Below are 19,602 nucleotides of genomic sequence, written 5' to 3'. Positions count from 1 at the left end.
GTTTCATTGGTCTGTGTGTGCCTACAGTCAGATCCTTTAATGAGGCTTAGATGAAAAAAAACCTCACTACCACAAGAAGGTTCAGACCAGTTGTAAACAGTTGGCTAGCAAGACACAGAGAGTCTTCAGAGCCTCCTTTTTTCCTAGTACTTAGTTGCTAATTTCACATTTTGTTAAGGATTTCTTGTAGTCCTAAGACTTAACCCAGGGTTCTCATTGATCCCTGCTCCCCATTAGCTGTCAGCCTCAAGGGAGCTTAAAATTATACATATTTTGAATTTTTGTTTAAAATAAAAACAAAACTCAGAATAACTATTCTTTGCCTCTGACTGGTCCCTCCCACTCTGAGGATGTTTCAGTGGCCCCTGGTGGTACCCCTCCATTCAGAAGCAAGGATTTGAAATCTGGCAAAAGAACCACACTTCTCTGTCAGGGATGGGGTTTTTTCTTTCACTTACACATTCAGGTGTGAAGACTGGGATGTGAAGATGGACAACTCACTCCATCCCCTGGAATTTCCACTGCAAAGTTTCCTAACTACAAAAGGAGGGGGGAATGAGGCTTTATTCCCCAGTTCTCTGAAATTAGTATGTTTTAAGTGAGTAAAGAAAACAAAAGCCAAGGCCCTGACTCATCTCACCTTCAGCATGCTTTTGGATCAAGGGATTATGCGTTTTCTCCTTTTTATCATTTCCATACTGGTAGGAACAATGCAGTCCAGTATCAGTGACTGATAATGCAGTCTTGGGTAAAATTGTTCATTTTTGATGGAACAGACATGTTAATCTCATCGGGATGTAAATGAAAGGTGCTCCTGATGCATTCCATCTCTTGACACTTCCATTTCAACCTGTCCTTCAGGGATGTTCACCTCCAAGAAATGCATTAAGGGAAATCAGAGCATATAAGGATGAAGCAGGATAGCAAGCAATGTTGATATTGAATATTCAAAGTAAAAAATACAAGAATGTCATTTTAATTGAGCTGCAGAGAGTACAGCTCCTTTCTAATTTCCTGTACAAAGTAATGCAAATATATGGAAACTTAAAATTCAAAAATCATTTCAGTTAGCTTTTGTATTATCTGACGGAGCAAACAAGAATTAAATGGATGTCATTGTAAGTAATATTCAACTTGAAATCTGTTTTCTAACCAGAATAATTATCTTTATTTTATTTGAATAAACAAGAGCCAGGCACAGAGTTTCAGAATATGTGGAATAGCTTCAATCAACATTAGAAGAATATTATTAAAAACAGCTCCTCATATCCCTTTACAGTAAGTAACATAAAAGAGACCAAGGAGACACAGTCTATTAAATTTCTCTAACAATAAGATCTCATTTCCAAAAATAGAATAGGCATCAGTCTTCTTTTATGTACAGTCCATATAACACTAGTATCAAGGATTAATCACTCTATGTAAGAGCTGCTGTGATCATACACTACTTTTGCCCAGCATCCATATTCCCATGTCCCCTTTTCATTTGAGCTTTTGAAGATAATGATTGTTCAAGCTATATTCATGAACATGCTCCATCAAGGCTGGATGACTGTTTATTTGAATAAAGGTTGCAGGTTTTCTGTCAGCTACCTCACATCTTGTATATTCATTGTATAAAGGCGGTGCATAAGTATCAGAACAGCAGTGCATTTTAGATTTTGGAGAAAAAGAAACACTTTGTCTCTACAACAAAAGAAAAATTTAGCTCAACTCACCAGAAAGACCATTGCTTCTAATATTTTCCTTTCCTTTATTACACATGATACATGATTCCTCTTCTATAACCAGGAACTCACAACAGGACATAAAAGATGTTACACTCCTCACTTATTCTGCATTTTGTGAAGTCATTTAAAAACTCATTTATACACATTGACATTTTTCAAAAAGAAAGAAACCAAATTAATTGCAAATAATGATGTAATTTTTTAGAAGTATTTATTCTACTTTTGCTCAAACTTCAAATTACACTATTCCCCATTCTCAGGTCAAAATCATCCCTATACACACACATATTCATTGCTAGTTGCTTTGTTCTGTTTTATTTCAGCAGTACTTTCCTATGTTAAACAAAATGGACAACAAGAAAGCAATGATATAAATGTACAAAGAAGATACTTCCTATGGGGTATTGAAGAGTTGGGAAGTTCATAGTCTTCATACAAATATATAAAATATTTGAAATTATCTCCATTCATTGGAATCCATTCAGTTTCACTTGTCAGACCTGTGCAACAAATACAAGACCAGAAATTAATCATTATCAGTGCACTCGTGGGTATTTTCATATCATGCAGAAAAGCTGTGAGGGGGAGGACACTCCCCACACCTGCAATTTTTCCTTTGCTGACAGCACTTGTTTACAGCCAAAGTCAGGGAATACAAATCTTTGTGATCCACTAGCTTTTCCCACCTACTCTCCAAATCTCTGTCTGATGAAACTTCATGATTCCGTCAAGACCTCAGGCCTTTAAAGCCTTGAGTTTTGCCCTTGCTACAGGGTGCTGGGGCTCTGCCCCACCCCATCTGCCCATCCAGCAGAGTGTGGGAGCTGGGCAGGGCACTGGGCAGGGTTCAGCCCTACACAGACCCTGAGTGGGACTCAACCCCAGGAAAGCCCTGCCACTGCTCCAGCAGGCACAGGGGGCAAATCCTGCCATGTGCCCAGCAGTGTGGCCATGTTGCAGGGTTTAGAGATGCATCAATTTATAAAAACCAAAACGGTGTTTAATTTTACCAGTAAATACTACTTACTGATATATACATGTATTTCTGTGCATTTTAAGTTTTTTTTTCAACTACTTTGACTATCCTCTTCTCTTGCCTTTTCTGTTCTGCCCATTACAGTCTTTACTGGTAAGACTCCATCCAAACTGAAAAGTCTTGGGGAATTTTCAGCCTCTCTTCTTTTGGTAGAATATATCTTCCTGTAACTACTTTTGTCACAGCTCCACTTCTCTTTTATTTCTGCTTTAATTCTCTTGATTGACCAGCACTGAGGACAGTATTCTAGACATAGTAGCAAAGCATTTTCTGTGTTCTTCTCATAAATCCCACTGATTTATTTATGTATCTAAAGCAAGGCTGGGGGGGCACTTAGCTTCTGTCTGGGGAGTGATGAGCAATTTCTTTTGACCTGTCTACAGGGACTCTTTCCTGCATAGTCACAGCTAATTTGAAGCCCAGAAAATGGCCTACTTCTGTTCTCTTTGAAGTTAAGGAATACCATGGTTGCTATTGATATCAGTGGTTCCAGACAGCTCAATATTGAAAACCAGAAAACAGGTTTTGCAATTAATTTTCAAAAGATCAAGACACTAACTGTTCCAGCATATATGTTTAATCAGCTAAGATATAAGTATCTGAGGTGGAGAAATATGTCTACTTTTGGTAAATTTTGTTGAACTCATGAACCTTTTATAAATGCTTAGAAAATAGAGAAAAGTCACAGGACAGAACAAAAAATGACAACTTTCTATATCTCATGATATGTTACATAAAGCGAGTTTCGCTGTGCTCCTGAACACATGCAGGCTGTGCACATTTGGACAAACACTGGAGGGACATTCAAAAGGCTGAGATTGCTTAGCTTTCAGAAAAAACTCTTCCCTGGGGAAGAGAGGTGCTATTAAGAGAAACCCTGCATTTCTTACACCGACTGCTTGAAAGTGACGGCAACTTTTAAATAAAGAAGCCAAATGTTAATTAACTTGTCTTGAAAAAAGTGAGAGGGTGTCACTGCCTACAGTGAAGCGGCCATAACACCATATGTAGTGCTACCAACACTCTTCTGTGGCCTTTAGCAATCAAACGACGTGGCCATCTCATAGCTGGGCTCAGTAAGGCAATGCACTGTTCTGTTTCAGCTGAAATTTCCTTCCAATCAGGTAATTTTAGGTATTTCTCTTTCTGATCTCAAAACCAAAATCCAACTTTAAGGTTGTGCTTGATGGCTCCCTGGGATATGCAGGCATGTGTAATCCTGTCCTATATAATTACCTCCTGCCTACACACGCTCTCCATGTGCTTCAGCACTCAGGATTATTCTGTCTTCTCTTTCAAACTCTTCTGTGTCTGTTCCTGAGTATCACAGGGTGGCTGGTGTCAAGTGGTGTGTGAATAAAACATTGCTGGCTGTGACTGAACTCAAGGGCTCAAACCTGGAATTGGGAGAAAGAGTGTGCAGGGCACAGCAGGCAAATCTGAGCACAGTGTGGTCCCCGGTGTCACAAGTGTTTTCTGATCCTTCTGCTGAAAGGCACCAGCGACAGGTTCTGCCTCCAAACACATTGTGGGCAGGTTTGTGGCACGATGGACATCTGAAATTTACCATTCTGAGTTTTAGGATTACATGATTTTTTTTTGGTACCTTTCTAGCAGATTCAGCTTCTTAGATTGTAAGGCTGTATTTTCTGCATTTTCTGTCTCCCTGGAGGAGACATCTGCCCTGCATGGGAGCTCCATGCTTATCTTCTTTAAGTAGTTTAGCCTCTCCTCACTTCCTGAGTTCCTAATGACAGCCATCCTGTGCTGGGCATATCAAGCCCCCAAGTATCGTGGTGATACAAAGAAGATGGGTACAAAGCCCTTGGGTACAAAAAGGACGGAGACAGACTTTCTTCACTGTGCCCAGGGACAGGATAGGAGACAGGCACAAATCGAAATACAGGGAATTTCATCTAAATAGGAAATAAAATTTCTTTTACCATCAGAAGGGAGAAACACTGGTCCAGGTTGCCCAGGAAGGTTGTGGAGACTCCATTCTTGGAGATATTCAAACCCTGAATGGACATGGCCCTGAGCAATGACCTGAGCAGGGCATTGGACTGGATGTTTTCCAGAGGGGGTCTCAAGGCTCAGGCATTCTGTAAATCTGGGAAGAGCCTTTGCTTGTCCCAAGGGAAGCTGTCCCCCGCTCACGAGGGCCAAGGTAGATTCATGGGCCATGTGCAAGGTCCCTCTTGCCCCTGCCTGGCTGTGGAGCCATCAGTGAGTTTACAAACTAATACAGCAAGGTATTATACAGTGTTACTGTGTTGCTAAAAAGCCAAGTAATCTGGTTGATGGATTACTTTTAGTCACACACTCCATTTTTCAAATACTTCTTTGTCCTTTCTTTGTTTCCTCCAAGTTTGTCATTCATCTCCCATTGAAATTAATATTAATATCACTTAATACCTTTATGACCTCAGGGCTGAAAAGTCCAAACTGGCATCATATTCCATCCAGCCAAGCAAGCACCCCTCTTCTTCCCCCCCTTCCATGACACAGGTCTCTCACCAGGCAGTGGACCCACCAAAAGACCTGCTGTGTCCAGTTCTTCCAGTCACAACTGAGACACAGCAGCTCTAACCAAAGGAGACCCAGCCTTCTAGGAGACAATGTGCCTACAAGAGTAGCTAATTAGCAGGAGGAGCAATAAAAAACCATAGCTCCCAGGAACTCTGCCACTTGCCATCCAAAAGAAGCAGAAATCAAATTGCCATGATGATAAATCTTTCCTCAGGGCTCAGGTGCTGAGGAAAATCAAGCCCACTGTTCTCAAGTTTTGTCTAGAGCATGCTGCTTGCAAGTGGTGCTATTTTAACACCTGGTAGCAATATTATCTTTCTTTCAGGTATACTCTCTGCACTCTGGTTGCTTATAATTACTACCTGAGCTCCCTTTGCAATCAGTGGACCCTCTATTATCTCCCTGTGATGCTCTAATCCACTCAGACCTCCCACTGGCCAGCTCCAATTCTCCCTGTTCCAGCTCCCAAAGGCACGTTATTTTTAGAGCACAAACTCCTCTGGAGATCAATGGGAGCCTGTAAACTCAAAAATAGGTTGCTTATGGTACATTAATAATCCTCACAGTTATGTTCTCTGGTGAGTCTTTCAGCTGCTGCAGGTTATCACCAGACTCCCTCGCTGCTCCAATCAACCTTACACGGATCAACCCTTGGCCATTTAAACAAGGGATATACTTGAGAGGAAATGCTTAAATGTTGTCCTGATTAAGGGTGGGCATAAGCACATGCTTATGAGCACTTTGAAACATGGAATCAGAGGGGTTTTCAGCCCTCAAGACCTTCTCCACTCCCTGACTGAGAATCTGCAGGGCTATGACTGCAGTCGGTTGGATGCCAGTGTCAGCTTCTGCAACAAAACCGACTGGATCCCTGAGGTTTCTAACCAGAGAACAAAGCAATAGCTATTTTTATATAAGAAATTATTTAATGTATGTGCTGTTCAACACAGATGCAACTTCAAAAATAAATGCAAATAAAGGAATGAATTGCAAAATCTCACTATTTTTTTTTTCTTTTTCAAAATTACAGTTTTTAATGCTGCATCTCCCTTTTAATTTCTGAAAACACCCAACTGGTTAACAGCAAGCAGATAAAAGATTTATTCTTAAAAAAGCACTAGTAATTCCAATTGCCCGTGTTTTCTGTTCTTGTAGAGTATGATAGCTGGAGGAAGAAGAAATATTAAATCCATCCAGATTTTGGCTGTATCTCCATATACGCAATAAAATGACCCCATTTGGTGCTAATATTATAAAACTAAAGACCATGCATGAATCACCTAGGCACTAAATAAATTTATTTTCATTATTTCAATGGTTTCTAGCCCTATATATTTAACCCCAAAATTCTGCTAAGGCATCGTCTTCTATAAGAAGTAACTTTACACAGGAGAAAACAGACATTAGCACTTCAAGGAAGATCAGTGATTATAGCAAGTGCACCAAGGTTCAGTAAATGCCTCCCACTCAACAAGCTTCCAAAGTGAACGACCACATGATGTTTACTCCTCACCAGAACCCATTTATAGATCTCTTACTCACCACTATCTCAGTCATAAATGCAACCCTCAAAAAGAGGCAGCAAGGAGCACTCTATTTGGGAGCAGACAGAGAATTTGCAGTTGGAGAACCAGCCCTTGTCTTCACAATACTGTTTAGCCAGGCTGTGGATCATGATTTAAGTCAACTACACTCTAAAGATTCCAAACTACTGAAAGTGTTCATTGCATACCATGTGAATTGCACATGGACAACAGGTATGTCTGCTTGAAGAAAATTCTGCACCATTTGGAAAAACTGATAAAAAGGGTTAAAAAATGCCCCTTCAAAAGTGCAAGTGGTAAATGAAGGTAATGACTTCTTATGGAATTAGGAGACCCAGGAAAGAGTTTTGTTCCCATGATGTCATTTAAAAGACATCTGGCCATTCCCAGCAAATAGCACACTGGGAATGAAAAGGGTATCAGTTACAGTAAGGTAAGAAGGGGACAGAGGTCATGAATGTCTGTCAGTCTGGAGCAGAATTAGTCTGGAATTACAAACACAGTCCTCTACAGAAGGAAAAACCTGGGCAAGAGGTAAATCCAGGGACATGTCTTCTTTGATTGCTCTAGTGAATTGTCAATGTGAAATAAAGCCAGACTATCTCCTTAGACTCTCTAATTCTCCTGCACATCTGGTAAAAGCCTTGACCTTTGGGAGACAGTAACCTGGAGTGCCAGTGGATCTGCTTTAATTCCTCTCCTCTCACTTCCCTTTGATGGGCAGCACTTGCTACGACCAGCTTCTCCCATGCAACTACTTTAATATTTATATCATATCGGGATCACTGTCCACACAGATGCCAGAGGAAGCAGTAGGAAGTCAAATGTGCCCCAGGTTAACATATTAATGCTATGATGGGATGCCAGAGAGATGTTTTAAGTTGCAAAGGGGAGGGAGTTCATCCCTTGACTCCTTTCCAACGATATCTGGTTGACTAGATGAAAGATCCTACTTTAAATTAAACTATTCTTTCCTGCATGGTTTTTTACAAATTATTTCCACACATTTGTTATATTTCTGTCAGGATAATGAGAACAACTCTCATAGAACTGAGTGTATATCATATGTCTGTTAAAATAAGTTTTCTCTCATTTATATTTTCTGGGCATTGTCCCTGTGAAATACTGGAAAGATTAACATTTATGCCTTTTTTTTTTAATTATTTTTTTAACTCTGGGTGGTTTTTTTTTTTTTTTTGCACTTTTCCTACAGTCAATATAAATGTGTAAGAAAGCAGCTGAAAATGGAAATGTAGATTGCACATGCACATACACATACATGCAAGGTTTCAAAACCAAAAGAAAAAGGTCAGAATTTTTATTCCTTCAATTTGTCTGATAAAGAATGCTAGGCAAAAAATATTTTCCAACAAAATGCAAAAAGAATCTTTTTAATTTCAAGCTTTGCCATCTTCACTATGAAGAAATTATTGAAAGCCAAATGCTCCTATTGACATATATATGTTCTTTCTCTAATTTATATCTTAGTTCAGACAGTGTGACATGGAGAGTGAAGGGCAGTTTTGACCCTTTCACTATTTGCAGCTCAGTAGTGCACACACAAAGGAGCTGCAGCCGACTGCTGTGTAACAGCAGGTCTAGACAGACACAATAGACCCTTTTATATAAGACAAGAAAAATCAGGTGGAAACATTCCTTGTGTTTCAAAATTTATCAAAATTTCTTGTTACCTACACTGACACAAAGCTTTGTCAGCAAAGGAACTTGCAAAAGAGACACAATTCCATTCAGTGGTTCTGAAATGACAGTTGTCAAATAGAAGTCTTTCAGATCAACATGAATTCTAAATTTTTGTTCTCTGGAAGACCTAATGTCCATAAAGTCATGACATTTTTCATGTGTTATATTGCCTTTTTTTGATAGGGGAACCCAGATGCTGATGATCCACGTGTATGTGGTTCCTGACAGTCCAAGATGTTGCGATAAGTAGCAGTTTCAAAAGTGAAAAAAACCCCTCAGATATCAGTATTTCCAGTGAAAAATTAACAAATATCCCTACATCTTGACTAGTACTAATTCAAGAGGTTTGGGATTTGTAGTGTATTACAAACACTACAACCTCTAGAGCATGGAAATGTGTTCTGAACTTTTAGATCTCTTTAGCCTTATTGGTTATAAATTTACTCGTGTTTGGGCATCTCTTGGCTGAGATCAGAAAGCTGCCTAAAATATTATGCTGTGCTGCCAGTTATCACTTACATGAAGTAGAACCTCAATGAGCATGGATTTTCTTAGCTTATGGATTCACTACAAACGCTGATATAAATACATTGTCTATAAAGATAAAAAACAACAGTTTCCTAAAGCTGGAGAAGCATATCTTGAAGTTTATCATATCTGAGTAGTTCATAATTTTAAAGGACTGATTATGCAGAGCACTTTGAAATGTGATTACAAAGAAAACCCTCTATAAATTCTGGTATACCTTCTGTTATTGGTATTACTACTTCTGCAATGACTTTTTCTGGAGTTACCCTTAATATTTTCTCTCCATAGCGTACAGGTTTTAAAGCACAGTGGCTGTAAGAGATGCTTACCTCACATTAAATTCAAGTTTTCATTTCAATTTTTTGGTTTTCATTAACATTTTCACTACAAATTCTCATAACTTAAAGTGTCACCCCTATAAAAAGATTTTGCAGACCCATCTTCAGTTGCTTTGGGATTGTATGAGGTTATTTGTGATTCATAATGGCTAGCAAAGATTAAGCAGCATATACCATATGCTGTGATTAAAGTTGTTGATAAGGAGCTGCAGAGGCTCTTTCTACCTCTCTTAATGAGAACTATTCTGCAGCACTTTCTGCCTTTTAAATTAGTGTCTTCTGAAGAGAAAAAAAAAGCTTTCGCTCTCCAGCACTCTAGTAAGGTCTGCCAAGTCCATGCAGGTGTGTGCCTATAATTGCTATTCTTTGCAATTATTTATCAGTATAGGGAAAAGAATGTTCTCTGAGTTTATGTTAAGTGGTTCTTATTCACCTGTACAATTTCTTCTTTCAAAAGGGTTTGATTTCCAGTGTAGGCCTCACTCAAGAGCTTGATCCCCATTGGAAGGTATCATCCAGACCATATTAGCAGGTACAGCCAAATAGTGTGTTCATGAATCCAAGTGACTTAAACAGCTTAAGCAGCAAAAAATTTATGTCTTTGACATTAGAGAGGGATTTCTTGGTCAGTTTAGTTGTACTTCATTTTCATTCCCCATAACAGCAGACAGTGAAACTTCAGGAATTATCGTTGTAGCAAATTCATCAGTAAGGAAGCCAAAGCCTAATGTCTGACCCTGCAAAGTGTTTATTACCTCCTTTGAGGTGCAACAAATCCTATTGATTTCTCCAACGATAACCAAAACCACTCAGCTGCTTGCAGGCACAGGGTGGAAAATAGCCAGTAGCAATGCACCTGGGTGGTGGTGTAGCATGAAAAAGAAAAGAAATTGCTCGGAGCCCTTATGGATTGGTAATTGTGATGTCTACAAGATAAAGCTCTATACAGAAGGGACCAGAAAAAGCACTTATTACAAGTAAAATAATGATTGGTAAAATATTCAGTACAGGAAAAAAAATACCAAACCAAACAATAAAAATATTAAAAGAGGAAGTCAAAAAAAGCTGTGACATTTAAAACAATGGGACATCTTTCTTGTACTGAGTGGTGATGCAATATGAAATGCACCCTCTGAGATTTAATTGCATGACTGGGGTTTCTCAGCCAGGGTATGTCTCTGAAAACAAAGTTCCCAGCTAGGAGAAAATGTATATGGTGGTGAGTGCTCTTGCTGCAGAGGCTCCCTGCAGTCAGGACTTGGCAGCCACCACAGAGATGGCTTGAGGAAAATGCCTCAGAGGTGTCTGCAGCTAAAGTACAAAGGCAAGAACATGATTATTGGTATTGAGCTCTCTAACCTGGATTAAATATTATTATACAGCTAAGCTACAGAATTCCTGGATTACTTCAAAAGTGACTTGTGAGTGTGGGGGCCACAGCCTTCAGGCTGGATAGGGAAGGAACCCACCAGAAGCATTACAGCTCCAAAAAGCCAAACCCTCTCATGTCCCATGAAGGGCAGCACAATCAGGAGGACCAAAGCCATTTTGCACCTCTCAAACCCTTGCTGCCTGCTCTCGGGGCAGCTCCACTCACTCCAGTGGAAGCCTCAGCCCACCAGCCCTGCACATGCCTTGGCCAGGCACTCAGCACACAGAGACCCAACAGCAGGAGCTGTGCCTGGCAGCGAAGGAGGAGTTTGGTGAGGCATCTCCCAGCCTTGTAAATCCTCACTCAGTAGCTTGGACTGTAAAATTTCATAATGATCTTAATGGCTCATGTCTGCACCAGACCCATAGCATCAAGGGTTTGAAGCTGCTGAACAACAGCTGTTGGAAGTACTTAGAAATGTTATTTGGGGTGGACAGGGTGCTGGAAATCTAACAAATCAAAGCTTCTTGACAAAAGCGCCTAATTTAGTTTAAAAATTTGGATTCATTCTCAGGAAATTGAAAATCCACAGATATTCTGGGCTTTTCTGGGAAAACTCAGGCCACCTAGGTTTGTTTTTCTAGAAAAATATTCAATTTGGGGAGGCTGAAATTTGGAGAAAGATGATGTTATTTTTACTGACATTTTTATGGTAGGGTAAAGACTCTTCCAGGTGAATCCTTTTGTCAGTCCTATTGTAGTCCCTCAAACAGTGCAATAAAAGCCATTGTAGGGGTGGGCTATCACCCTCAAGATTGTGCTGCCTCGTGCCTTATGAACTCTAAAATGCACAGCTGTGCTACATAATCAAATTATGAACAATGATTTTCAAGTTGTTTTGCACAAAAGAGATTCTGGAGGAAGGCACTGGCCTTGGACTTCTTTTACGCTGGCACTTCATTTGTGGTGGCTCTCCAATCAAATATTAAAGATTTACCCTAAATTATGTACGAGACATTCTCACAAATCCGAATGCAACATATCACACAGCAAAATGCTGCTGCTGGAAAGGCTCTATGATTTCACACCTGAATGCTCATGTCTTTTGCTATTGTCATGCTGGCTGCCACTTAAAACTCCTGATAAGCTGGCATTTTCTCCAGAGACACATGCCTCGTGCTAAGCAACACTGCTTGGTGTCTGCATGGTTTTCACATACAGAGAAGGGTTTAAAAACTATTTGTTTTATTCGTGTTATTGTATTTTTTAAATTAAAAAATGGTAAGCAAAAGATTAAGAAATTTTATTTTGTGTAGATGGTAGAGCTGCAGGGATGAAGACCCTGAAAGTGAAATATTTGGCATGCTGCTGATTCCTATGGAGTCCCTCACTAATGGCATTTCTAAAGTGCCATTGATCTTTGTTGACAGCTGACTTTTGTGGAGTCAATGGCTTTTTCCTTTTCAAAAAAATTGAGGAACTTAAAAAGCACATATTAAAATAATATTGAGTTGATAAATGACTCACATAAGCATCAGTTAATCAGTCAAGACTGAACACGCCTAATAGTGGTTATTCATATTCAAATATTAAGATATCAATACCAAGTTTTCTTTCCCCTATACTTAAAGTGAGGTAGGCTACTTCAGAAACTTACTGGTATTTAGAAAAGGTGATTCAGCATTCCTGTGCATTGTTTTGTAACTACTCACAATTTGTAGAGATGAGATGGTATGAGGGAAATTGTTATGAATCATAAAATTCAGGCAACACAATATAAGGCAGACTGTACAGTATGTTAATTCATGTGCAATGACTAACATATAAACACTCACCCTTAGCTTCCATACTGCCTGATTTTTCACTTCCTATCAGACTTTAATATTGTCTGAAGATTTTTATTTCATTACCCGTAAGAATTCACATATTGTCCAGGATCCTAGCTCTGCCATTCATTTTTTATTGCAAATACTTTCCATTTTCGAGCAACTTTAATGGTTGAGGAGAAAGATCTAAGCACTGGGTGTTGACTGGTTAGACTTTCAAAAGCCATGTGTTCAAACTTTGGCAAGGCAGACAGTTGCCTTATGTTTGTCCCTGAAAAAAAAGCACAGTTAATGTTGATTTTAGAAATGACTACTTAAAAGAAAAAAAATGTTTTATGAAACAAAGTCTGATCATGTGTATCCTGAAGGTGATTGATTTTTGGGGTTGTTTGTATATGCTTACTTTGGGATTAAAATTATATATATATTTATATCATGGCTTTTTATGAATTTCAAGTTCCAGGACAATGAAATTGGAAGCAAACAGCATCTTGGTGTACTGCAAACACACCCTTTCTTCCTTCCATGAAGCAAAAGGGTGAAATGACAAGAGAATTATCAGGTTGGATAATTTCTGGAGAAAAAGTCGAGTTTGCTTGATTTGTTGCTTGAGAGTTGGCATGGGCTGAGGCTGCTGAAATTTATTTAAAACGCAATGAGATTTTGTACCTTAGAGTATGCCAAGAGTCAAAATGGTCCAACATTTTTCTCATGGAACATTTCTCCACTGGGAAAGTTTTGTGCTTTGAAAATGTAACTTTTTATGGAAACATTTTGCTTTCAGCTATTCTCCTGATGCATCATGAGCATTGAGCATGACTGATCTGGCCAGTTTTTTATCCCAGCAGCTGCCCAGGAGGCTGGTGCTGCTCTTCGACTTCGGGGGCTTCATAGGGTCAACACCTTCAGATCTGACAGACTCAATAACCCTAATCCCTGCTCAACATTCCTAACACTCCGAAGTTGCTGAAGAGAGCTTCTCAAATCAGTGGAGAAATATCATAATTTTTAAAACTGTGTATTATGGCTTAACCCCAGCTATTCCTGCTCCTTTATGGTTCAGCTGAGGGCAGGGCCCAAATCTGCAGTACAACATAAAATTGGCATTCACAAACTGGTTCCACAGCCTCTGCCTCATCTCAGCCTCCTGCTGCATTGATCTGCACCTTCATTCAGGTGTGTGATGCCAAACACTTCAATGCTGCCCTTCAAGATGCATTTTGACAACTACAAGCTCTAAAAATGATACTGTATACCCAGTTTCCCCCAGACTCAAAGACTGGCCCATAAGAAGTGAAAAGTTATTTTTATGAATGGGCCAAGCCCCATGCAGATGCTAAGCAGTACTCACAGTATAACAATAATGATAACAATAATAATAAAACCCTCTTTGGCCCACAGTGATTTCTAGTACACAATAAGACACAATTCATGGCACAAAAATTTGAGACAAAGGGGGGGATAGGTAAATGACAACTCAGTTATACTGGGTCTAATAAGCAGCAGACTTACAATAGGAGCTGCTTGACTGCTGACACACAGCAATGACTATTATTTTATGCAGCAGGCCTCCTGAGCCCTCCCAGGGCAGTATTTCGAAAGCATTTAGCTGATTAAACATGCAAGCCCCTAGGAGTGAGGCACTTAGCGTTTCCTTGGGAAGCTGAGGAGATACCTAATTGCAGGTTTACAGAGCTCAAAGTACTTTAGAAGCTTGCCCTCTAGTTTCCCTTAAGAGTTACTGCCACAATACAGTATTTACTGATATGTTTTGACTGGGATTTATCTCAGTGTAACAATTATTTCCCCCTTTTTTCCACCCCAAAAAAAAAAATTCCCAAACGCAGATCCTACCAACAATCAACAGTGTAAATAAACTAGATTCACCATTAACCCTTTGGGCAATGTTCTGTACTAAATCATTATATAAATAGAGTTGACAAAACCACAGTTCATTTGAAAACTAGTGCTTGGAAAAAAACCAGTCTTTATTAATGGCAAACCCAGAAGCACAAGAAGAAAAACGACTGTCAGAAAAGAGTCTTTTGCATTTTTAGTACTTCAGATTGCTGAAGCAGCTGAAGGACACACTGTTCCTTTGCATTACTATTGAGAAGAGGCTGGGGGAAGTAAAACAACCACATTTCTGTGGTAGCCAGGGAAACACAGAAGGGCAGCAGCACAACCTACCTGCTTCTGCTGTTGGAGTTAAAGGGAAAAATGCAGCAGTGTAACCTCTACAGGCCCTTTTTGAACAGAGGGCTGCTGCCCCTTGACCCACCACCCTGGGGAGGAGGGACCGTCCCCTGCTGCTGCCTGATGTGCTCCCCCTTTAAAACAAAACTGCAATTAAAGTTACAAAGAGAATTGTCCCACTTCACTTCAGAAGCTTCTTTGTGCTAAACACCGGCGAGGGCTTTATCAGGATCTGTGTTTGTTTGGAAGCCTTAGCAAAGGGACATAGCTCTGTTCTAATTTCTGCTCTTTCAGGACTTTTCTGGGATATCATGGGTGCTTGGACAGTTTGAAGCTCTGTGAGAGCAACACACACTGTTGTGTGTTGCTCTGCTACTGAAAGACAAGATGTGCCCAGAGATCCCAGTCAGCTGAAGTGACATTTAGTGGTCCTTGCTGGGCTGTGAAGGCAGGGGAGGTTACTACTTCTCAGCCATGAGGCTGGTGTGCAGCCAGGTGGCTCCTCAGTGCAGCTCCACTGCAGGAACAAGGATGGGCAGCATGGTGGTGTTGGGGCTGGGACCAGCCAAGTGCTGCCAAACCTGAAGCAATCCCTATCCCTAAGCTCTCTCAGACTGATTTCTTTGCTCTCAAGGCATTAGCAGAAAGCTCTGTGATCTTGAAGACAGTGAGAAGAGGCTCCTCTCCAAGAAAGAAAACAGAAATCTCATCTATCTCTATTTGGGCAGCACTATCCAATTTATTCATCATGAATTCTGCCTCTTCTGCCACCTTACCCAGTCTGTACTGCAAATAACCCACATTTGACTCTCTGTTCCAGTTACAGTTTCTAAAAATGCTGCTTTCTCCTGGTCATATGGCTTCTTCTCACAGAATTCATAATGTATGAGTGAGTGTTGTTCCATATAAATATAGTGTACATCTGATATGCCTACAGATAACATCACAGCACAACTGAACTGTGATTAATTGTGGTACTAATCATCCACCTCTTTTCTTTCAATATAACTCTGGCACGTGCAATAAAAAGAGAGAGCCTGAGACAATGGTCACACCCCTGCAAATACACTCACAGATGAGACAGAAGCTGGCTATGGTTTTATTTTCAATACATTTAAATTGAGACTTAGTGGTCTCTGTGCACTCTGCAAATACTTTTCCTGAAATTCTTAGCACTTTGTATCAAGCAAAATATATTGAAAAAATATAGCAAATGGGAGGAAAAGGAAAGGGTGGTAAGAAAATGGTTGCCTACTCAAAACCCAACACAGTTTTTCCATAACCCATATTTTCCATAACCCACATTCTCTGGAGCCTCTTCTGCATATTTAAGTCTCATCCTAGGTTTTATGGCCCCTTTGCTATGGAAAAGTGAGAGTTCTTAATTAGCTTGGGAAATTTGACAGCCGTCTTGCACCTAACCCAGAGGATCTCCTCAGAGATGGAAAAGCATGAAGCCAAGACATCATATACAGGCTGCTAATTTGACATGTTACTGACTGCATTAGAAAACTGTGTATTCTGACATCTGGTCCCTGCAGGATATGCTTAATTCTTCACATTATCTCGCTTCTTCAAAGCTACTGCAGGTAGTAGGGCAGTTTGTCCATTGACAAATAGCTTAACATTTGATACATAAATCTACAATACACATGTAGTTCTTTCACATCAGTAGCCTATATATATGTGTATATATATATATATATGCACATATATGTTGTGTTTGTAGGATTTTGTAATTTATTCGAGTTTCAAACATAAGCCCATTTTTTGCCAAGGAATAGACAGGTTTCTTCAAAACATAAATGGAAGTGTTACAACATGTTGTCTGTACTGTTAATACTTGATTTGCAATCTGTGGCAGGTGAGCATTTAGAAATGAGCTATTAGGATTGACTGGAAGACATATGGGAGAACTAAACATTCTCACGGCACCATGCTTCAAAACACAAAATTATTTTTTGAGTAAAAAAATTGAAAAGAAATACGTTTCCACAGAGAAATAGAAGGAAAAGGTGAGAGGAATCACCTGCTGTTAAAAAACAGGCACCAGAGACCAATTATATTTTGTTTTTGAATTTGCACAGCCGTGATCTACAGTTTCTGTGGAAAAGATTTATTTTGCTCAGCTGGGCAGAAAGGCTCCTCCCGGAACCCGTGTGCAGCAGCTCCTGCTGGAGCACTCACACAGCTGTACCAGCACAGGTGCTGGATCTGACTGCAGAGAGACACAGAGCCCCATTCACTCTTAGCAGTGAGCAATATGAAACTTGAAGATTCAAATTTGGAGTATGATTTTGAGATGCGCTTAAGTGATTTATGAGCACAGTTCCCACTGAGTGGCCTTGGGGCTGAGCTCCTTACCTCTGGAGGACAGCCCCAGCAATTTGGATGCCTAAGGTGCAAATGGGATGCAGGTACTTAAATCCAAAATTGTGGTCCTCAAAATCATGATCCAACTACACCATAACCTCAAACTGTGCTCATGCCCATCTAAATTACCTGAGTTTCAACTACCTGCTCATCTGAGTACCCAGGAGATGTGTAAACCTGAGCAGCGCCCAGAAGCTTGGTGAATTTCCACAGAGACTTTCCTCCTCAGCACCTACATAATTGCACCAGACTTTGTACAAAAACACAGCAGCAGCCACCCTGGTTTCTTTCAAATTACAGCTTGAGGAGACTGTTGCTACACAAATTAGCCTTTAGACATGGTACACAGCAATCCACAGGCTAAGGCACATGGAAGCAAGTTTCCTTATTGCCAGTTGAGCTCCACATTGCTAAGCTGCCATCAGGCTCACTTGTCTACAGATTAATTTTAATTCATTTCTGCACAGCAGCCGAGCTTTAGCTCAAAGTCTAGAAAGGACCCCCCTGCCAAGGTAGTCTGCAGTCTCCAAGGAAGCAAGAATTGTGGGGTTTAATCCTTTTGAGGCAAAGAAGGACCTGACCTGCTTTATTCATGCTTCCTGGCTGGGTATGTGTGATAATCACTGAGCCAAGGCAGAAGGGAGGGGCTACCAGCACATCCCTTCTCTTGCATGTTTGCAAATTTTTCTACTTGCTTTTAAAAAAGTTGGAGCATATCTGGAGGAGACAGTTCACACTGTAAATCTAGGGTGATGGGAAATGTCTCCTGGATTCACTGAGGACATTGCTGAAGCCCCAGGGGAAAAAATCTTATTGTTTTCAATTTTTTTCTGTTGGCTATGTCTAAACAGCTCTCCACACAAGCCTCACCATGCCGCTTGCAGAAGTGTCTCGAGGATTCTTAACAGCATATGCAAAACCATCTTCTTGAGATGACAGAAGTGTGGGTTTCTGCAGGGCAGAAAGTTTCTGAAGGGACCTGTGTGATCAGAGACCAGAGACTATGGGTGAGACAGGACTCTGCCTCCATTTTCCTCTCTCTATAGTCTTTACAGCCGATTTCCTCTTGGGAGGAACCAGGACTTGTCCCTGAGCAATGCTAGAGCACCCTGGCAGGGGAGGACAATGCTGGCCTTCATCCATCCCCTGGGATACAGAAATCAAGGCAGAAGGCAGTGCCATAGTATGGACCAGCTCTTCTCCACTCCTGCCTGCCTGCCCTCAGGGTCTGAGGCACTTCAGCTCCCCTCTTTAGTGATGAAGCCAGCCAGCCACTAGGTGTTTACAGAAGCTGGAGTTCAGGCAGTTGTTCCCTCTGATAAGAGGATCACCTCCATGGCAAAGGGGGGCACTGGGAGACATGGAGATGAAGTGTCCCTCTGAGGCAGATGAGAACACAGCAGTGCAATGTGTTGTTCTGCCATCCTTGGTGGCTAACTGGAGCTGCCAACAAGGATCTGGTCCCTGTGCTGTTCATAAAATTCCAGACACTGCTGAGGGATGTGAAGGAATGCTCCATTGGCTCAAGGTACTCTGATGCCATTGCACATGATTTTCACACCATGAGCTTGCCTTGATGAAAATGTTAAAGATGCCAAAAATCTCACTGCAGATGGAGACCCAAGGACTTGATTTTGCTGCATGATGGTCAATCTTTAGCTCAAAAATGAGGCTTTTAGCCCCAGGTCAGCACAAGCTTCTCTAAAAGCCAGCCTCCACTCCCCTCTATGGTGTCTATTAAAGAAAGGCATTGAAGAAGTTGGAGGTGATCACTCTATTTGTCATCCTGCCTTAGGGAAACAGGGTTTTTAAATTTCATCCAAACTGCAATAACTTCACACTTTGACATGGCCCAGCAAGCGACTGCTTGTCAACTGAGCTGTGATGTTCAGCCAGGTTTAACACAGGTTTGGCCAGGTTCTTGTTCTCTACACACATAAGGCAGAACATGAACACGGTTTGTGACAGACTTTGAAGCATTCACAAGCTCAACAGTGGCTCAGGTGTTGTCTACTAATGTGTTAAGCTGTAGTAGCTGGAGACAGACAACACTTAGCTGCAGAGTTAATTTGCCCCAGAGTAATTATTCACATACATGATAGCATATCTATTCTGTGCCGGAATAAAAATTTTAAAAGCATATAAAAAGCGGAAAGGGATGCAATACTACATTATTGCCTGATTCATTACTTTTTAATGAAGGGCTTAAACTAAAAAAAGGGTACATGTGTGATATACCCATCTGGACTCACTTTGCTTTCAGCAAAATGGACTGAAAAATTGAAAATAAGCCTCTTGTCTTCACAGAGAGATCTCTTCTGGTCTTGAGAACTAAAAGAGAGAAATATTATATATTTTTCCAAAATAAATGCTTCCATTCAAAGCCTGAAGAGACAGATAAATTCAAATATTTTCGGACAAAACCACAA

General features: G+C 40.5%; 1 protein-coding gene across 6 annotated transcripts in view; it reads right to left on the bottom strand.

Annotated features, from left to right (window-relative positions):
* Window positions 1–1,736: 1,736 nt before the first annotated feature.
* SMPX (small muscle protein X-linked) overlaps window positions 1,737–19,602 on the bottom strand; it is a 40,130-nt gene continuing 22,264 nt past the window's right edge. For 4 of the 6 annotated variants that reach the window (XM_042036407.1, XM_042036393.1, XM_042036414.1 and 1 more), the window contains exon 5: window positions 1,737–2,230. Coding sequence is in view for 1 of the 6 variants with exons in the window: in XM_042036386.1 (XP_041892320.1) it covers window positions 2,225–2,230; window positions 19,426–19,504 (85 nt within the window). In the remaining 5 variants the exon portion in view is untranslated. Of the gene's footprint in view, window positions 2,231–19,425; window positions 19,505–19,602 lie in introns of all 6 variants that reach the window. The other 2 variants (XR_006017419.1, XM_042036386.1) reach the window with 1 other exon arrangement.

Source organism: Corvus kubaryi, unplaced genomic scaffold, assembly GCF_017639235.1.
Source record: "Corvus kubaryi isolate FWS band 111438036 unplaced genomic scaffold, C.kubaryi_AGA036_p1.0 133, whole genome shotgun sequence".
In the NCBI taxonomy this organism is placed as follows: Eukaryota; Metazoa; Chordata; class Aves; order Passeriformes; family Corvidae; genus Corvus; species Corvus kubaryi.
Note: the sequence above shows the minus strand (reverse complement) of the source record. Positions and strands in the feature narration are given on the sequence as shown.